Raw genomic sequence first — 18888 nt, 5'->3', positions numbered from 1 at the left:
TAGGTGTGCTGCATAGGGAAACAACTGATGTGCTCCTAACCACCCTCGAGGGGTTGCGGGGGGAATGGGCAGGCCCATTTTCTTTCCCCCGGATTCTGGCTAGGAAAGTGAGGCGGCATCTCCTTTCCTCCCCTCCAGGGGAGGGAGGGCTGAAGGTGGCAGACTTTCCCTCCTCCCCACCCCATCTGCAGGGAACAAGGAACCAGCAAGGAGAAGGATCATCCTGTGGACCAGGAGTGAAGCAGATAGGTGACTCCCATCTTGGATGACATCCTGACCATTGTGCGCTGGTGCTGCTCCATGGGCTCAGAGTCCCAAGTCATAAACCCAGACACCAGCTGCTCCTGGTGCTCTCACTTCAGATTCTCTCGCCGGATGAGTCCTCATTTCCAGGGGTGTTGGAACAATTTGTACGGGGGGGGGGGGGGGGGGTGCTGAGAGCCACTGAACCAAACTTTAAATGCTGGATATGATGGAAACCACTTCAAGAGCCAGCGGGTGCAATAGCACCCCTAGTTCCAGCCCCTATGCTCATTTCCCCAGCCAGTAAAGAGGCAGGAGGAGGGGGAGCCCACTGACTTCCCAGGACCTGTCCTTCTGCTGTTAGCAGAGGAAGGGGAGCAGCACTTCTACACACTCCCGCTGACTTTAACGCCAGTATTCTGGGACGATACACAGTATGCTAGGCAGTGTTCAAACACCTCTCTGAAGACCTTACAGTCTGACATGATAAGCCACATACAAAGGGTGCAGAAGCGGGGCAAGATATACAGGGAGAAGAGATACCTTGTGTCTTTAAAACAAAGACGTGTTCAGAAGTGGCTGCTGATTTAGGGTGCTTCCATTTTGGGATGTCCAACTTGAGATACTGTGAAGATATCAAGGATGCCATTCCTCTGGGGTCAGAGGCTTGCAGCTGGCTGATTAGCCACACCCACTGCACCTGAGAGAGAACTGGAACTTAATTAGCTGACCCTTATAAAAGAGGGCAGTAGAAAGGGGTGGGGGGATTGCAACCTCCTCCAGAAAGCTGAGGTGCCAGGGGCCATGCTCATGGACCACTACCACTACCAGGACTAGAGCTAGAGCTACTGCAGAGAAGGATTGCTCCAGAAACCAAACAGACAGGAGGGGGACTGTGTGAAGTCCTTGATTGCTGAGGCTCTGAGGAAAGAGCCAGGAAATTTTGGTTACTGATGTGAGGAACAGACTTGGGGAAGGGACTACTTGGCCTGCACAGATTGAGAGAAGATTTCGATCTTCTTATTACGAAGCCTTAAAATAAAACAACTAACCCTGCTGGAAACCACTTCCCTTCCTTCCTTGAGAAAGCTCAGGCAGAACTAACCTAAGGAGTCAGCTGACTCAGCAAGAACAAAACCTGGGTTTTGACAGTTCCCAATTCCTTTACAGCTACCTAGGGCCTGATTTTCAGAGATGCTGAGCACCCACAACTCCAGTTGAGGTCCATGTGAGCTACAGGTGCTCTGAAAAATCAGCACAAGGGATCACAAGTTGGACACACACCAACTGAGGTACTCAAAATCAGGGGCCATTTTTGAAGATCGTGGGCTAAATAAACATCACCGATTCTCAAATAGCCCTAATGATAGCTAGCGAACTTCTTGTGGGCATCCTGGAGGAAGTGGGTCTCAAGGTGGGATGTGGAAGAGAAAAGGGCAGTGACTTTTCAGGGCCGTTCAGGGATGGCGTTCCAGGCAGAAGGTGCTGCATGGAAGAAGGCAAAACACGGATTCTGAGCAAAGCAGAGAAATGGACAGTTGAGAGTGGTATAATAGGCAGAGCAAAGGGGTTGTTGGATGACTCAGTGAGAAACAGTGATGGATATGTCGTAAAGGCTCTCAGTGCCATAGAGAGTCCAAAAGATGCTGGTAATCATTTGGATCTACTGTAAATCTCCGGTACTTCCAGTGGCCTAGGTGGATGGCCATTTGGAAGTCTTCATCCTGTAAGAGTCAAGAGGCCACAAACCAGTCCTGAGCCTGAAGCAATGGAATAATGGAGGCAAGAGTTCCCATCCTGACTCAAAGCACCTCTATGTATTTGTTCAGTCTCCTCTGGCCTAGGCTAGGACAAAGGCCCCTTGTCTCCTTCAGGATAAGGACATATCAAGAGCAGAAACCTCTTGCTTTGCTCTCCTGAGGAATCTCTTCCATCGCTCCTACTTGGAGCAAGAAGGCCATTTTGTTCTATAATGGCTCTTGTGAGAAGGATCCTTGAAGAGGGACAGGGAAGCGGGGAGGGTAAGGGGTAAGGAAAGGAATAGGATAGCGTAACCATGGGTGGTGATGTCTGGTATGTTCACGGCATACACATCGGGAAGTTAGATAAAAACATAAATACTTTTGCTGGAAAGTTGTAGCGTAACACTACTTTATTACTTAGAATTCGGAATAACATACAAGAACCCCAAAACCAGAGAGACACAAGGCAGGATGCTCCCTAAAGTAGAGAGGCACAACTCACCCCACCTTACTCTTGGCTGACTCTCTGTACACCCACTCCGATTGCACGTTTCCCTATAAAGCCTCATAGCCTGCGAGCAGGACCAGGAAAATCTTTATGATTTAAAGTGACAGCTTGAAATTTGTACACAGTTTTCAATATACCAGTGTCTAGCACCCATTTGTCATTGTAATCTCTGACCATGCCCAGTGGGAGGGGCAAGGTGATTCCCAAAGGTAAGCTCTGAGATGGTTTTAGCATGGCTCTCAACACCACCATTAAATCTGCTGCCTCTGAGAGGGAGCCTGGGGCGGGATGGAGGAGGAGGGCGACATGTGCCTCCTGGTATAACAGGGCTACTTTCTGGATGGCTATTCCAGTTGACAACTGTGGGAATAAGATGGTTGTCTTTGTCTTTGCAGGGACTGGTACCAGATGTGCTTGTGGTATGGCACCGGAGTGTAGATCTTTAAAAGCCTAGCATTGCCCTTGAATCCTGGAGGGAACAGAACACCTTGTCCATTCAGCTGCTGAAGAGCTTTATGTCCTCAAAGGGTAGGTCCTCCATTGTTTCCTGGACTTCTATTAGAATCCCAGATGCCTGTAATCAGGAGGACCAGTGCATTGTGACTGCCATAGTCATGGATCGAGTGGTGATATCAGACTTGTCCATTGCTACCTGTAGCCCTGTTTTCACTTTCATCTCCCCCCTCCCACCCCAGATCCTATCTCTTAGGTCCTTCCTGCAGTCCTGGAGGAACCTTATAGGAAGGGGTCACCCTCTCCCACATCAAAAAACTGTGTTCCTCAAACAGGTCCTGCTTCTATGGTGCAGAATTGGACGGAGGCTGGTGAGTAAGACTTTGGCCCAAAAAGGTCCAGTGTTTTGGGGTTATCATCTTTTGGAGTCCCCTTAGTAGCCCTGGTCTTATCCTGGACTGCAGATACTACAAGTGACCGCAGTGTTGGGTGCACATAAAAATTAGAAGCACTGTTCTACTCACTTTGAAGCAGTCAGGAACGAGGCTGGGGTGTGCCATGGTCCAATATGCCTCATTGATCAGTAGGGCAATTCTTGTTAGCACTGAGGATGTTGAGACGCTTGTGCATATTTTTCTTGGCTCACTGCTGTCTCCCAGTCCAAGGTTTCAGCTATTCTTGAAAGCAGGTCTTGGGAGGCTCTGAAGTCACCGATAGCCAGTGTTGGGATCAAGACAATGGCCTCATCCAGAGAGGAGGAGGAGGAGCCTGTAGGTGGGGAGGAGAATTTCCAGAGTCGCCTCTGCTCCCTCACAAGGGGGCTCATCTGATTCTGGTGTGGGGGGCTACTAGGCATGGTGATATAAACCACCAATGGTGATATAAACCACCTTCCTTTCCCTGGCACCTGCCATGGGGCTCCACTCTGAGATCGGTAGGAAGGTGGGCCCAGTAAGTCCACTATGGTAAATTATACAGGTATTGGTTAGATTGTGGCTGGCCCATCCACTGCCAGTCACCTATAGGGCCCAGTACAGGGCACCTCCAGACCTCCCCTTACGTACCATTCTGGTCTAATGGAGAGGATTCCCTGCCTGCAGTTGGGAAGAAGGACTGGCTTGAAGATGGCGAGGAGAAGTTCATCTCCAGGAATAGGGGTACCACTAGTTGTGGGTTTGGGGCTGATCTTGCCAGTGCCTGTGTTGGTTCTGGTGCCAAAAGGAGGGGTGAAAGCAGCTCCTCAAAGTTGTATCTTGGTATGGGGAAGGATTTAATGGTTGGCACTGGTACCAGGGCTGGTCTTAGTATCAACACTGGTGCTGGCACTGTGGTCTCCCAAGCCTCTTTCGCAGCCAGTGCCTTGCTCCTGTCCTTTGACTATGAGGATTTGGAGGACTTGCCTTTGGAAAATTGCTTCAGGCCCTCCTTGTGGGGTATGCACACTGCACACTCTGAACTGTGTTCATGCGCAATGGGGGTCTGTCGCTCAGTGCTTGAAGGGGATAGTGCATGTGCCAGGTCTCCTTGCTCCAGAGTCAGACCAATGCACTCAGCACAGAGGCTCTGTACCACTGTTACCTGGGTGATTGGCACCCAGGATCCTGGCGCCAATACCAGCAGTCTTGTCACCCTTTCAGATTTCTTCCTCCTGCTGGAACCAGAGGTATGGTGGCCATTTACTGGGGTGCATGCTGTAAATAGCCTCCTCAACTCTGGTTTGGAGGATGTCTTTTCTGGGATCAGACACGATCTTCATGGATTGCTCTGAGATGTAATTTGAGCCACATCTCTCTGTTTTGGGGTGTGGGATGAGAAGGAGCAGCAGACAGAGCAATTGCTGGGGTTACATCCTTCCACCAGGTAGAACAGACATTTGCTGTGCCCATCAATTCCAGGCATAAGACTGTCACACAATGGGCAGCATTTAAACCTTGTGGGTTTAGAGTCTGCATGCCAGTGACTGGTGTGACGTGTCTTGACCTGCTGTGGAGGGTGGATGGGGGGGCTCCTCTGCTCCTTCTTTTTTTGTGTGGAACATCCAAGGAAAAGTAATGAATAAATGAGTAATAAGAAATTGATGAGCAATTTCTTCACAAAAAGGTTAAGTTTGAAGCTCAAGGAACAGCAGCAGGTTGGACAGTCCAGGTTGCCTCTCATTGTCACAGACTCTAAGTGGTAACTGAAGGAGGGTTGCAGCTACTCTGACCTTTAGGCCCTCACACTGAAGCAAGAGTAGGCATAGGGCTCCTAATGGACACTGCCATTCAAAATGACTCCGCTCTCATGCCCAGGAGGCACAGTATGGAATCCATACTGACACATACTTGAAGAAGCAGCTCAGATACCAGGGTGATGGGCATAGAATGGAAACCTAGACAGAGAGAAGCAGGATTGCCTCCAGCTGCCATAGTTTTTTTGGAGGTTCTGTCAGTTGCTTTTTCATCTATCAGATAAAAGATCTCTAAGGAGGGAAATAATAAAACCTCCAAGACAACTCAAATAAATACATACATACATACAATCAAGAGAGGCCATGAAATAAAAAGGAATGCTGGTGGGATTAGAGCAGCCAAGGAAAGGAGAGGCTGGCCCTCCAACCCTGGCCCCGTCCATCACTGCTCCACTTGAGGCTTGGCAGCATACTCACGTTCCCACAGTAGCCAATCTATTACTGCTTGGAATAAATTTCCCAGCCGCCGCCTCCTCCTTTTTCTCTCTCTCTCTCTCTCTCTTTCAGTCCTCAGGGGTCCTGTTTGGCAGCCTACAGATCCCCCTCCTCTGCTGTGAATGTCTAGCAATCAGCCAATCTGATGCAAAAAGCATTACCCCCTTCTTCATGGGAAAGAGAGAAACCTGACTCCATGCTGAGACATTTCCTCTAGGGTTCTGTCAGTCTCTCTCTCAAGCCCCCCTCTGCCTCTCTCCCTCTCTCTTTTTCAGAAGCTACCTCCAGCACAGAGAGTGCTATTCCTTCCGGAAAGGGTTGTGTGTGTTCATGGAAATTTTACTTGGACCAAGAACAGGCCTTATTTATTTTTCCTTTGTTCTCCATTTCCCCTTTCAGGGTTTAAACAAAACCCTGACAATGTAATCCCAGCCGCACTATTATGTAATTTCACTTATTTATTACTTTTGGAAAGAAATACAGTAGGAAGAGCTCCTTGGTATCTTATCTTGAAATGTCCCAGGCTGGCACTAAAATGACAAATAAAGGCTCGGTTAGAGCGTCATGGGCTCCGCAGACCTAGTCTTGCTCTGGTTTGCAGGCATTTCTTATTGACAAGGCCCCTGCTAACCAAGCCTTTGGGTTGCAGTGCCATACCCCTAGAAATAAGGTCCCTATTGAGCAGATCTCCAATGGCTGGTCCACACTGGTGATAAACATATGGTATCCTGAAAAGGGGCAGTTTTCCAGTATGAAAAAAACAAGCCTAACACACTTAACTCAAAAAGAAAAGGAGTACTTGTGGCACCTTAGAGACTAACAAATTTATCTGAGCATAAGCTTTCGTGAGCTACAGCTCATTTCATCGGATGCATTCAGTGGAAAATACAGTGAGGAGATTTATATACATAGAGAACATGAAACAATGGGTGTTACCATACACACTGTAACGAGAGTGATCACTTAAGATGAGCTATTACCACCAGGAGAGCGGGGGGGAGGGGGGGGAGTGGAGAAAACCTTTTGTACTATTTTCGACGTCTCCGACTCAAGGAATATTTCCAACACACCTCTGAACAACATACTAACCCATAGAGACCTTCCTACCAAGACTGCAAAAAGAAGGATTCTGGGTGCACTCCTCCTGAAGGTTGAAACAACAGACTGGACTTCTACATAGAGTGCTTCCGTCGACGTGCACAGACTGAAATTGTGGAAAAGCAGCATCACTTGCCCCATAACCTCAACCATGCAGAACACAATGCCATCCACAGCCTCAGAAACAACTCTGACATCATAATCAAAAAGGCTGACAAAGGAGGTGCTGTCGTCATCATGAATAGGTCGGAATATGAACAAGGGGCTGCTCGGCAGCTCTCCAACACCACTTTCTACAAGCCATTACCCTCTGATCCCACTGAGGGTTACCAAAAGAAACTACACCATTTGCTCAAGAAACTCCCTGAAAAAGCACAAGAACAAATCCGCAGACACACCCCTGGAACCCCGACCTGGGGTATTCTATCTGCTACCCAAGATCCATAAACCTGGAAATCCTGGACGCCCCATCATCTCAGGCATTGGCACCCTGATAGCAGGATTGTCTAGCTATGTAGACTCCCTCCTCAGGCCCTACGCTACCAGCACTCCCAGCTACCTTCGAGATACCACTGACTTCCTGAGGAAACTACAATCCATCGGTGATCTTTCTGAAAGCACCATCCTGGCCACTAAGGATGTAGAAGCCCCTTACACCAACATTCCACACAAAGATGGACTACAAGCTGTCAGGAACAGTATCCCCGATAATGTCACGGCAAACCTGGTGGCTGAACTTTGTGACTTTGTCCTCACCCATAACTATTTCACATTTGGGGACAATGTATACCTTCAAATCAGCGGCACTGCTATGGGTACCCGCATGGCCCCACAGTATGCCAACATTTTTATGGCTGACTTAGAACAACGCTTCCTCAGCCCTCGTCCCCTAATGCCCCTACTCTACTTGCGCTACATTGATGACATCTTCATCATTTGGACCCATGGAAAAGAAGCCCTTGAGAAATTCCACCATGATTTCAACAATTTCCATCCCACCATCAACCTCCGCCTGGACCAGTCCACACAAGAGATCCACTTCCTGGACACTACGGTGCTAATAAGTGATGGTCACATAAACACCACCCTATACCGGAAACCTACTGACCGCTATTCCTACCTACATGCCTCCAGCTTTCATCCAGACCACACCACACGATCTACTGTCTACAGCCAAGCTCTACGATACAACCGCATTTGCTCCAACCCCTCAGACAGAGACAAACTCCTACAAGATCTCTATCAAGCATTCTTACAACTACAATACTCACCTGCTGAAGTGAAGAAACAGATTGACAGAGCCAGGAGAGTACCCAGAAGTCACCTACTACAGGACAGGCCCAACAAAGAAAATAACAGAACGCCACTAGCCATCACCTTCAGCCCCCAACTAAAACCTCTCCAATGCATCATCAAGGATCTACAACCTATCCTGAAGGACGACCCATCACTCTCACAGATCTTGGGAGACAGGCCAGTCGTTGCTTACAGACAGCCCCCCAACCTGAAACAAATACTCACCAGCAACCACACAACAGAACCACTAACCCAGGAACCTATCCTTGCAACAAAGCCCGTTGCCAACTGTGTCCACATATCTATTTAGGGGACACCATCATAGGGCCTAATCACATCAGCCACACTATCAGAGGCTCGTTCACCTTCACATCTACCAATGTGATATATGCCATCATGTGCCAGCAATGCCCCTCTGCCACGTACATTGGTCAAACTGGACAGTCTCTACGTAAAAGAATAAATGGACACAAATCAGACGTCAAGAATTATAACATTCAAAAATCAGTCGGAGAACACTTCAATCTCTCTGGTCACTCGATTACAGACCTAAAAGTGGCAATTCTTCAACAAAAAAACTTCAAAAACAGACTCCAATGAGAGGCTGCTGAATTGGAATTAATTTGCAAACTGGATACAATTAACTTAGGCTTGAATAGAGACTGGGAGAGGTCATTACACAAAGTAAAACTATTTCCTCCCCACCCCCCCACCCCCCCGTTCCTCAGATGTTCTTGTCAACTGCTGGAAATGGCCCACCTTGATTATCACTTCAAAAGTCCCCCCCCCCCCCCGCCTTGCTGGTAATAGCTCACCTTACCTGATCACTCTCGTTACAGTGTGTATGGTAACACCCACTGTTTCATGTTCTCTATGTATATAAATCTCCCCACTGTATTTTCCACTGAATGCATCCGATGAAGTGAGCTGTAGCTCACGAAAGCTTAAGCTCAAATAAATTGGTTAGTCTCTAAGGTGCCACAAGTACTCCTTTTCTTTTTGCGAATACAGACTAACACGGCTGCTACTCTGACACTTAACTCAGAAGCATATTTTGTGGAGTGCCCTATAAACATTCCTCCAAATAAGCAGGATCCTGTTTTTTAGTTAGTGAAATCCACCCACCTCTATCAAGTTGACTGGTCCCAAAATCCAGATTGGAGAGGAATTAGTGCAATTGGTGTTACAACTTCATGCTCCTTTTCTCCTAAAACCAAACCCACACGTCCCTAGCACCAGTGCTCCTGGAGAGGTGAAGGACATCTTGCTAAACTCTAAAATCTGTTGTGCCAATGCAGACTGAGAGACCAGCTCAAGACTCCAGGACAATGTCACCGGAGTAATTTTGCCCCACCCAAAAGCACTTTCAGGGGAATCAGGAGCTTTAGAAACCTTCTCTTCCTGAGCCAAGCATCAAAAGCCAGCTCAGTCTCCATACAGGGCTGGGCTTCATTTCTCTTCTCCCTAAGCCTTGCCCCAGAGAACCCCTTGCTCCCTGAGGGATTTGAATCATGGACTTTCCCTGCATGGGATGAAACTCACTCTAGTCCAAAATTCTGAATTTTCTATACTGAGTCCTGGACCAGTGCGAGGAGGAAGGAAAAAGAGAGGCACTGCCAGACCAAGGAACCAATGAGAGTTTGTGATCTCTCACAAAGTACCAAAGCTACAAACTAACCCAACACAGCTGAAAAACACAGAGGCCAGCTTTCATTCTCAGTACTACATGTGTAGCTAGCCCTGATGGACTGGAGCTATTGGACCTTTACAGTTCTATATTTCTGATGACTGGCTTGGTTCCTCCCTCTCCCCCCCACCAGCTTTTAAATGCTGTAAACATGTTCATCTCTAACTCCAGCCATTTGTGAGATCTCAGCTACTGAAGACCGAGCGGAAATGAAGTGAAGGAAGAAGAAAACCAAACCCAAGAGGGTAACGAAGTGTGTGTGCGCACGCAAGTTTGTACGACTGCTGAATGATTACGGCCTGACATCCTTGGAAACTGAAGTCTCCTCTCTATAACACCAGTAGAGCACAAGCAGTGCAATCTGCATTCACATTGCCTAGCTAGTGTGCCTTGTCCTATGCTGGGTGGCCACCTGCAGGGGTAAGAAGGTAATTCTGCTTGCCTGGCTCATCCTCTGCTGCCATGGCCCATGCGGGAGTTCCCCGCCAACTAGTTGTAATGGTGATATTTGTGATGTGGACTCCTGTTCACTGGGAACACGACTGAAATTTCCCCCAGTCATTTCATACAGGCCACTGAGCAAATCTGAGAACTTTCAGACACTACCTGTGTGGTTTGCTGTGTTGGTCCCAGAATATGAGAGACACAAGGTGAGTGAGGGCCAGTAAAAGATATTCTGTGTCACTGACTTAGATTCTACCAGAGAAAGAGATGACTCTAAAGTCTGCTGTATCATGAAGGTAAACTGCCTAGGGAGGTTGTGGAATCTCCATCATTGGAGATTTTTAAGAGCAGGTTGGACAAACACCTGTCAGGGATGGTCTAGATAATACTTAGCCCTGCCCTGAGTGCAGGGAACTGGATTAGATGACCTCTCAAGGTCCCTTCCAGTTCTACGATTCTATGAACTGCCAAGGCAGGAAACACTCTGGTGGGCCAGCAACTGCTTTCAGGATGATGAACTTATTTGTACGCTGGCCTTGGACTAGCAATCAGAATTTTTAAGATAGCCACTCTTGCATCCCCCCACAATTGAAGCCCAAATCTGGCCTATGGCAACCTCCCTCTGCTAGGGGTAAGAAGGGAATTTAGTCTCTATATATCCTATCCCAAGCTTCATCCCGCCCTGCTATTACATACACACAGCTCCAACAATGGAGCCTCCCACCCCATCCATCCCTAGTCCCCAGAATACTTTGCAGCACAGCATGCCTGAGCTAGGATAGGAGTCCTGGGTGTGCTCTGCTGCAGAGACAGATAGGAATACAAGCACAGCTTCCTCATCACTGAGCAATAATTTCCTGTGCTGGATGGAAGCTACCTCCAGCGCTTACAGGAAATTAGAAGACTGTTCCATAGCACAACTGCACTATGAATTATTCAGAAGGCTGTTAAATTATGCAGAAGCAATCCCATCATTCCCCGGGCCATGCTGAATACAGGTGCCGTCACCCATAGCTCCAGAAGCTGCTGTTAGACAAGGATTCAAGACCACACTTCTGCGTATGGATTGTATGTATCTGAGCATCCACAGACAAATCTACAGTCATGCAGCAAACAGCAGGAGGATGACAGAGGTGGGAAACTTCTCCCCAGCCCCAAAATGCTCAGAGAATCTCAATATTAACCCCTGGGGTTTAGGGAGCAGATAGTGTCTCCTTGGAGCCAGGTGTGATGGCATCTCTTTTTCTTATCTGCACACCTGCACTAAGCAGTAGGGGAGCTAGCAGGAGGTCCCAGTTCGTTTGGCCCTGGCGCAGGGAGAATGAAAGGAGGAGGCAGTTGGAACATGAAGGGGTTGGCTGGACATATTCATATTGGAGGCAATGGAGAGGCAGAGCAGCATGCGGAAAGAGTAGGGAGGACGGTCTGAAGGCAGGAGGTGTGTCTTCTACCCCCCTCCCTGCAGCAAACCCCCACCTTACAGAAATGCATACATTCTGGGGAAATGTTGGGCAGGGACAAGGAAATGTTCTCTCAAGCAATAGGGTCATTAAATAACCAAGCATGATCCACAATGTTCCCTTCAAGGCACACAGGTATCAAGGCTTATCCTAAAAGGGAAGGATTAGATGCCTGACACCCTCAATGTTTTCATTCTTTCCCATTGTGAGCTCCTTGAGGGCAGGATGTGGGTTTCTTCTTACTCTGTACAGCACCAAGCACTCTGTCATTACCACAAATGCTATGCTCAGCCTCCCTCCAAAGAGCTGCCCTTGTTGGAAACCAAACTCCCAGAGGATCCAAGACTCCTCCACCTCAAAACACTCAGTCTCTATGAACTACTTCCTCTCACCTGCTGCCCAGCTGGATGCCTCACTGGTGGTGGCTGTGGGAGAGAAACAGAAAGCACTGCCCTAACCCTCTCTCCTGCCTCTGAACAATGCAGCATAACTTCAGCTCCTCTCTCAAAGGGAGTGGCATCCAAAAGGGGGTCTCCTTTTCATTCTTCTCTCTCAGGCCTGCTGTCTCTCTCGCTTGCAGCTCAATTCCAATAGCTTTAATGCCACAACAAGGTACCAGAATGTGGCTAGAGTCAACACAACAAGTGTCTGTGTATAGATCACAGGTTTCACAGAAGCAAGAGGGTTTCTGAAGCATGACTAATTTGCATTTTTTCCTCTATGCATCTCAAGTTTGCTTGCTGAGGTTTACAAAACTGCCATTATGAAAAGAAAAAGTCTACTTAAAGTTACACCACAGCCCCAAATACATTCAGGGTTCTGATTCCAACCCCACTAGTCCTGGCCTATCCTGTAGGGATTTACATAATTAGAAAAAATAGCACTGATGGGGAAGCCAATATGGGGGAACGGATCTGGTGATAGGTGAGGGGAGGGCGGGACGGGGGGGGCTGGAATCTTGATCTGGCAAAACAGTTCAGAATCAACACAGCAGCACCAATCATGCAGGTGTCTTCTGGGCCACTGATGAAACCATTCATGAGGAAGCAGTCAGGACCAGGGAGTTCTATTCCTCACTCTGCTACCAACACTACGTGGGAGAGACTTTAGGCAAGTCACTACCTCTCTGTGCCTCAGTTTCCTCTGTTGTAAAATAGGGATAACACAGCTGTCTCACAGGACTTATTTCCCTTAATTAATCAGAGGGAGGTGAGTATCTTAGTTAATGAGGCTAAATCAGTTAATGCTTGTAAAGCCCTTTGAGATCATGAGGTGAAACTTGCCAGAGAAGTGCTAAGTATTGTGATGATTATTACAAAGGACACCTGGGTGCTTCCCCAGTCACCTTTGCCCCCTGGACAGTCACCCCTCCCCACATCCAACCAAAGCTAGTAAGACAAGCGCTGTCCTTCCAGGCTGGGGGCTGCTGCAGAAAGAAGGAAGGTGCTCAAATACTACAATGATGGGTACCAGAGAAAATCCTAGACAGACAGACACAGGGCTGGGTACTCCTTAGCCCAGAGCCAGCCAAGGAAGCAAGCAACTGATTAATTGGGCTCCCCATACTGCTAAGCACAGGAGGTGAGTGTCTTTGTGTGCAGAGTCAGCTGCCTCAGCAGGAAGTCCTGCATCAGTGGCTGATCCCACCCTGGGTTGGGGTGGCTGTTTAGTGCATTACCCAGATGCAACAAACCCCTCCCCGCCCACAGGGAAACTGATTTTCCTCATGCTGATTTCCTCTGCCTGCCCAAGGCTATATGCTTCAGTGGGGAGACATCAAAGGAAAAGCCAGGACTAGAGTGCTGTGCCTCCTCCTGGGGGGGGTACTCAATTGGGCAAGTGTCTGGGCAAAATTATCCCCTTTGCTTCAGGGCTGGGGAGGGGGCATTGCAGCCAAAGAGGCACCTGTTGCTCTCAGGAAAGGCTTGAGGGAAACAAAGGGTTAGCATTGCAAAGTGGTATCAGGGAGTCTGATGAGATCCGTGGAGTCAAGGTCCTGCTTCCTGAGAGCTGCAGCCAGAGCCCAATGGGAGGGGAGGGGCAGAAATCCAGTTCTATCTTCTCAGGGAGTGTATCACTACACCACAATTCCAATACAAACCCATCTCCTTCTGCCATAGGGAGGGGGGCCGTCACAGCTCTGTCAACCACTGCTCTTCTGGTCCTGGGCCGCTACACAGCTCTTCCAATGCACCACAATCCTGCCCTCCAGCAACCACTGCTCTTCTAGTCCTGGGCCGCTACACAGCTCTGCCAATGCACCACAATCCCGGCCTGCAGCACCTCCTCCTACAGGCACTCTCACGCTGCTCTCTGTCAATGCACCACAACCCTAACCTGGAAGGCTGCCCGTGGTTCCTGTGTAACCCCTCCCTGCCGTTCTGTCAGTGTTCCTCAGCACTGCCTGCTGGTCCCATCCTGAAGGGGACTCCTTCCCCACCCCACGCTGAACGGTTCTGTCAGTGCCACCAGCCTCCAAAGTGAATGCAAGATGGAAAACATTTAGCACACACCTGCATAGCTAGCTGCATTGCACCCCCTCCCCCCCCCGCACATTCCCTGACTTCAGATTAACCCTCTCATTGCTAGATGCACCCTGCTGAGCCTCCAGCCATCTGGAGACTGCACCCTGTGAGCAGGATGAATAGTGCCAGGGATGGGCTAAGGGGCCAGCCAAGCTGGGGGTGGAGAGGGGCTCGCCTATCTCCCCTCCATGCAGTGACCTCAGGAAGCTCGAAATGTAGACAGGCCCTTTGAGGTACCTGGACTGATTCAGAGAAATGACCCAGGTTCCTGCGCCAGTTGGTAACTCCCTATCTTCCCCTCCACTTCCTGCCCTGGAGTTAATGTCAGCTGTACCAGTCTTCTTCAGCACTACCTCCTCCTCCTCCTCCAGCCACATCCCTTTCTGATTGGGTCATAGATTCCAACAATGTACAAAGGGCTCATTTCAGAGCAAATAACCCTATCTCCAATCTAACCAGCCCTGGTGAATGTTGGCACGAGCTCCCTCACCCTGCCCACCACCACCACACTCCCCTCCCTCCCTCCCTCCCTCTGCTCTGATGTGGGGGAGAAGACAGACATCATTTGGGGAGGGGAGGAGGGAAGGTGCATTTATCTTAAAGCTGGTATTCTCAGAATAGCAAGAAATCCAGGCACAGGGTGCTGAGAACCCTGACCCAATGCAGAGTTTATTGCCTGGCTAACAAATTAATGCAGGAGTGGGAGAGAGAAAGAGAGAGTGTGTACCCGTGTGTGCTTCACACACTGCCTATGCACAACTACACCTTTATACGCAATCGTGAACACGTGCCGTACGCTCAGCCACACAGAGACACCACATGGGCTTGCAGACTTAAACTGTACATACAAATGCACACCCTGAACATGAAAACACACAGTAAATGCATGCATTATTGGACACTCCCAGTCTTTGCCCATACATACCTGCCCCAGGCCCACAATACACACCCAGACATGCACAAAGGCACAATGCATGCACCCACTACACAAACAGGCACAAGTGCTCACAAAGACACAATACCACACATGCACAATGAACTCAACCTCACATGTACACTGTCCGCACAAGTGACCAGTCCAGTCACACTCACCCATGCACACCTGGCTAGTAATAGGTGTCCACTGACTCTGCAGCCGCAGGGAAGATTCAGTTCCACAGGGATCTTCAGCAGAAGTGCCATAAAGTTGGTGTAGTTTTCAAAGTCCTGTGCAGGGCACGAGGGCCCCTATTTTAAAACTCCTGGCAGACCCCAAATGACTGTGGGCCTGCCCTGACACACAGCCCACCTCCCCTCCCCAGTTTAGACCAACTCTTCTTGATTGCATTGCTCAGAAAGTCTGTTCATACAGCACAGGGAACTATTTCTTCTTCCAACCTTACTGACGTTTGCTGTGAGGAAGAGGCCATGGCTCAGCTTTGAAACTGCAGCCAAAATGGCTCAAAGTGTTCCGGACAGCAGACTTGGGCAGGCTTCAAGAGCATCATGGACCAAAGGCACTGTGTGTCTCCAGACACGTCAGAGGCAGCAGCTCGGTCACCACATTAGGAGCCGGCCTTCAGGCATTCATCTGCCCCCTCCCCACAACCCCAGGTCAGGATCTTTCACCTCTGTTGATGATGGACGTTCTGTCTCCAGAAGGGTCTCTTGTACATCCAAAGGATTAACACCCAGCTATGCAGGTACAGCAGAGCATCCTTGCAGGAGGGAACCTCACACCTGCAGCTGATTTCCTGTCACTACTGCAGAACCATCTCAGGGTGGAGAGGCAGGACCAAAGATTGGAGCAGGAGTTCTGTGATGCCCAGCCGTTAGACTCAAGGTTTCATTCTCTGTCCGTTGTTTATAAGGACAGGGACTACTTCAGTGCCTAAAGGATGTTTGTAAGGATGTAAAGGAGGGGAAAATCAAGGGATTCCCAGAAACAGACCCAGAGGACTGCTTTTGTCCAATCCTGGTTTAAAAACATGTCCCCCACACTCACTATTTTCTGTTTCAGGAGTGGGGACTCTGGAGGTGCGCTCTTGAGTGAGGTTTCCGTTGCCTTGAGCTCCCCTCACAGGCTGTGGTTCTCAGCTGGCTTGAGCTCTAATTTTGGGTCCTAGGTTACCTTGAGCTCTGCTCTTAGAAGCTGGTAGTGACTCAAGCTCCATCCACAGGGAATTACAAGTGATTTTTCTTGGGGGATGGGAGAGGTGCTCAGAATTGACTCAAGCACCAGGTTTGAGGGAGGGACCCAGATAACATGAATTCTTGTCTTGGGGGGGGAGGGGATGGGAGTGGGAGTTCCAGCTAAGGTGACTTCAGCTCCATTACTGGGGGTGCGGGTTGTGATGACTCAAGCTCTGCAGGCCAGGGTGGGAGTCTGTGGCAACTGGAGATCTGCTCGCATGACTGGGTGGTTCCTGGTGATTCAAGCGGTGCTCCTCGCGGCAGTAGTAGTGGGTATTTGGGGTGATTTGAATTCACGCTCTGGTGGTGGGGTTTGCTGGTGACCGGAGTGCCATTCTCTGAAGGGGTGTCTCAGTGACCAACGCTTTGCCCTTTTGGGGGTCAGTTTTCCAGCTGACCCAAGCTCTGCTCCCAAGGGTGAGGTCCTGGTAACCTGAGTTCTGCTCTGGGAGATGTGGAAGGACTTTCTGGTGACCCAAGTTCTGCTCTCGAGCGTTGTCACCAGACATCCCTTGATAAAAACACAGGCTGACAGAGCTCAGTACTGTCTCCATCCCTCCTGCTTTGCCTCTCTTTCTGTCTCTCTCTCATCTCTGCGAGCTGTCTAAGCAGGTCTGCAGCTGCAGCACACACTCTGCCCCCCCCATCACCTTTGTCACGCTTGTGTGGAGAAACAGATCTCGCGATGGCAAAATTGCGCGCACACACACACACACACTGCTTTAGAACAAATATAGAGATATTTATAGCTAACAACTCCCTAGGCATTACCAGCAGCCCTACAGAATTGGGGAGGGACGCAGAGCCCACGTCCCTTTGTGCCCAGCCCTTGATGGGGGATTATATCAATCTGACATGGGGACTGAAGGGAGACGATGTCTGATTATCTGTATTTTATATTCCTTCCCAGCCCCCGTGCAGATACTCCTTTTCCTCCCTATAGAATGCTGCAGGGCTGGCACACATGCACAGTCAGTACCCTCCTGGCACGGAGAGCGCGGGCAGCAGATGGGCCTCCTGCTGCAATGCCTGGGTTGCAGGCTCCCCTCCTCGCTTGGTGTGGCTCAGGCTGTGTTTTGCGGGGGTGGCAGAGAGATGGCTAGGGGAGTTGTGACATATTCTTCTGCCTCCCCAGGACCGACACTTTGTTGTGTGGGAAGCTGGGATGATCGGGTGTTTGAAGGGGAAGCATCTCTCTCCCTGGCAGCCTATATAAGACATTATCACCGTACATTCTTGCAGACACAGGTTGCTTTGCGTCTATAGATGCTTGGGAGGGGGGAGCTGAGATTTCCTCCTTCCCCTTGCAGAAGCTACAGCTGTTCTTGGGGTAGGGGCTGTAGGCCACACACATAAAGGGAAAGAAAATGAGACTCATAGGGGAGCCAGAGGGATTTTAAAACCCTCCCCTCCACCCTGCGACGCCTGCAGGGGTAGTGAGGAGGGAGCAGGGATGCTGAAAGGAGGAGCTGGCCCAATTTGGACAGATAGGAGGCCAGTAACCTCTCAGCCCCCCTGTGAACAAACAACTTCCCGGCCCCTTTCCCCCTGCTCTAAATTGCTCATTTTTTCAAGATCAGCCCTTTAAACTTTTCCCCCCAGCTCTTGGCAACACATACACACACGGGGGGAGGGGGGGAGGAAGGGGCAGATTGGGGGTGGGTACGGGGGCCAGAGGGGATGCAGGAGGTCAGGAGGAGAGAGGGGGAAAGGAGGGATGAGAGGAGCAGGGAAGAGGGTAAGGAGGGAAGGGATGACAGAGGGGGAACGGGGGGTGGGCGGGATGGGGAAGGAGAGGGATGTAGGAGAAGGTGATAGGGCAGATGAGGAGAGGGAAAGAGGGAGGACGGATGCTGGGCAAAGGGGAGAGGAGAGGGCAGCTAGGAGAGAGAGGGGGAGGATAGTGGGCATGGGAAGGAGAGGCGATGGGAGGCCGGGGGAGGTTAAGCAAGTTGGGGGGTGGGGGAGAGTCGGGGGGGGCGTCTCTCTCACTCACCCATCGCCCCCCTTTGCTGGCTCTCAGCAGCGGCGGCGGCTCTTCGGCTTCCTGGGCCCCCGGCGGGGAGATGCTGAGATCTGCGGCAGCCTCTCGCCCCATCCCTGGTTCCAGCAGCCGCCCCCCGGCATGGCTCAGCCCCGGCCTCCAGCGCCCCCCCCCCGCACACACACACCCCGCCCGCGCCCCCTCTCTCGCTCCCTGCGATCGCGGCTACCCGCCACCCCCAGCGGCAGCCGCCGCCGCCGCCGCTTCCCTGTGCAGGGGGCAGCCCAGGAAGAGCAGGAGGACGCGCGGCTGGGGCTGGGGGGCGGCGCTGGTTGGGGCGGGGGAAGCTGAGTGGCGACGGGAGAGCAGAGGGAGCCAGCAGCGGCCAGCCAAGAAAATAAAATGGATAATAAATAAATAAATAATGATAATAACGCACCCCCCCCCGCCCCCTGAATCAGCCCTGCGGCCACGGGGACGGATCCGAGCCCTGGTGCGCCGCAGAGCTCAGCCTGGGGGCAGCGTCTCTCCTTCCCTCTGCTGGCAACATTTGGCAGGTCTGCGGCAAGTCATTCGTGTGCGTGTCAGCAGCGCCCCTGCCCGCGGGGCTC

The 18888-nt window shown here is 50.4% G+C and overlaps 1 protein-coding gene across 6 annotated transcripts in view; it reads right to left on the bottom strand.

The window, feature by feature from the left end:
- Window positions 1–18426, bottom strand: part of MGAT3 (beta-1,4-mannosyl-glycoprotein 4-beta-N-acetylglucosaminyltransferase) — a 33026-nt gene extending 14600 nt beyond the window's left edge. The window contains exons 1-3 of one of the 6 annotated variants that reach the window (XM_074941604.1): window positions 15214–15318; window positions 3471–3714; window positions 787–943 (exon numbers count right to left, since the gene is read on the bottom strand). Coding sequence is in view for 3 of the 6 variants with exons in the window: in XM_074941598.1 (XP_074797699.1) it covers window positions 15224–15303 (80 nt within the window). In the remaining 3 variants the exon portion in view is untranslated. Of the gene's footprint in view, window positions 1–786; window positions 944–3470; window positions 3715–15213; window positions 17163–18289 lie in introns of those variants that run through there. The other 5 variants (XM_074941600.1, XM_074941599.1, XM_074941603.1 and 2 more) reach the window with 5 other exon arrangements.
- Window positions 18427–18888: the final 462 nt, after the last annotated feature.

This window comes from Natator depressus, chromosome 1 (genome assembly GCF_965152275.1).
Source record: "Natator depressus isolate rNatDep1 chromosome 1, rNatDep2.hap1, whole genome shotgun sequence".
Classification (NCBI taxonomy): Eukaryota; Metazoa; Chordata; order Testudines; family Cheloniidae; genus Natator; species Natator depressus.
The sequence above is the reverse complement of the archived record's forward strand: the minus strand, read 5'-3'. Positions and strand labels throughout refer to the sequence as shown.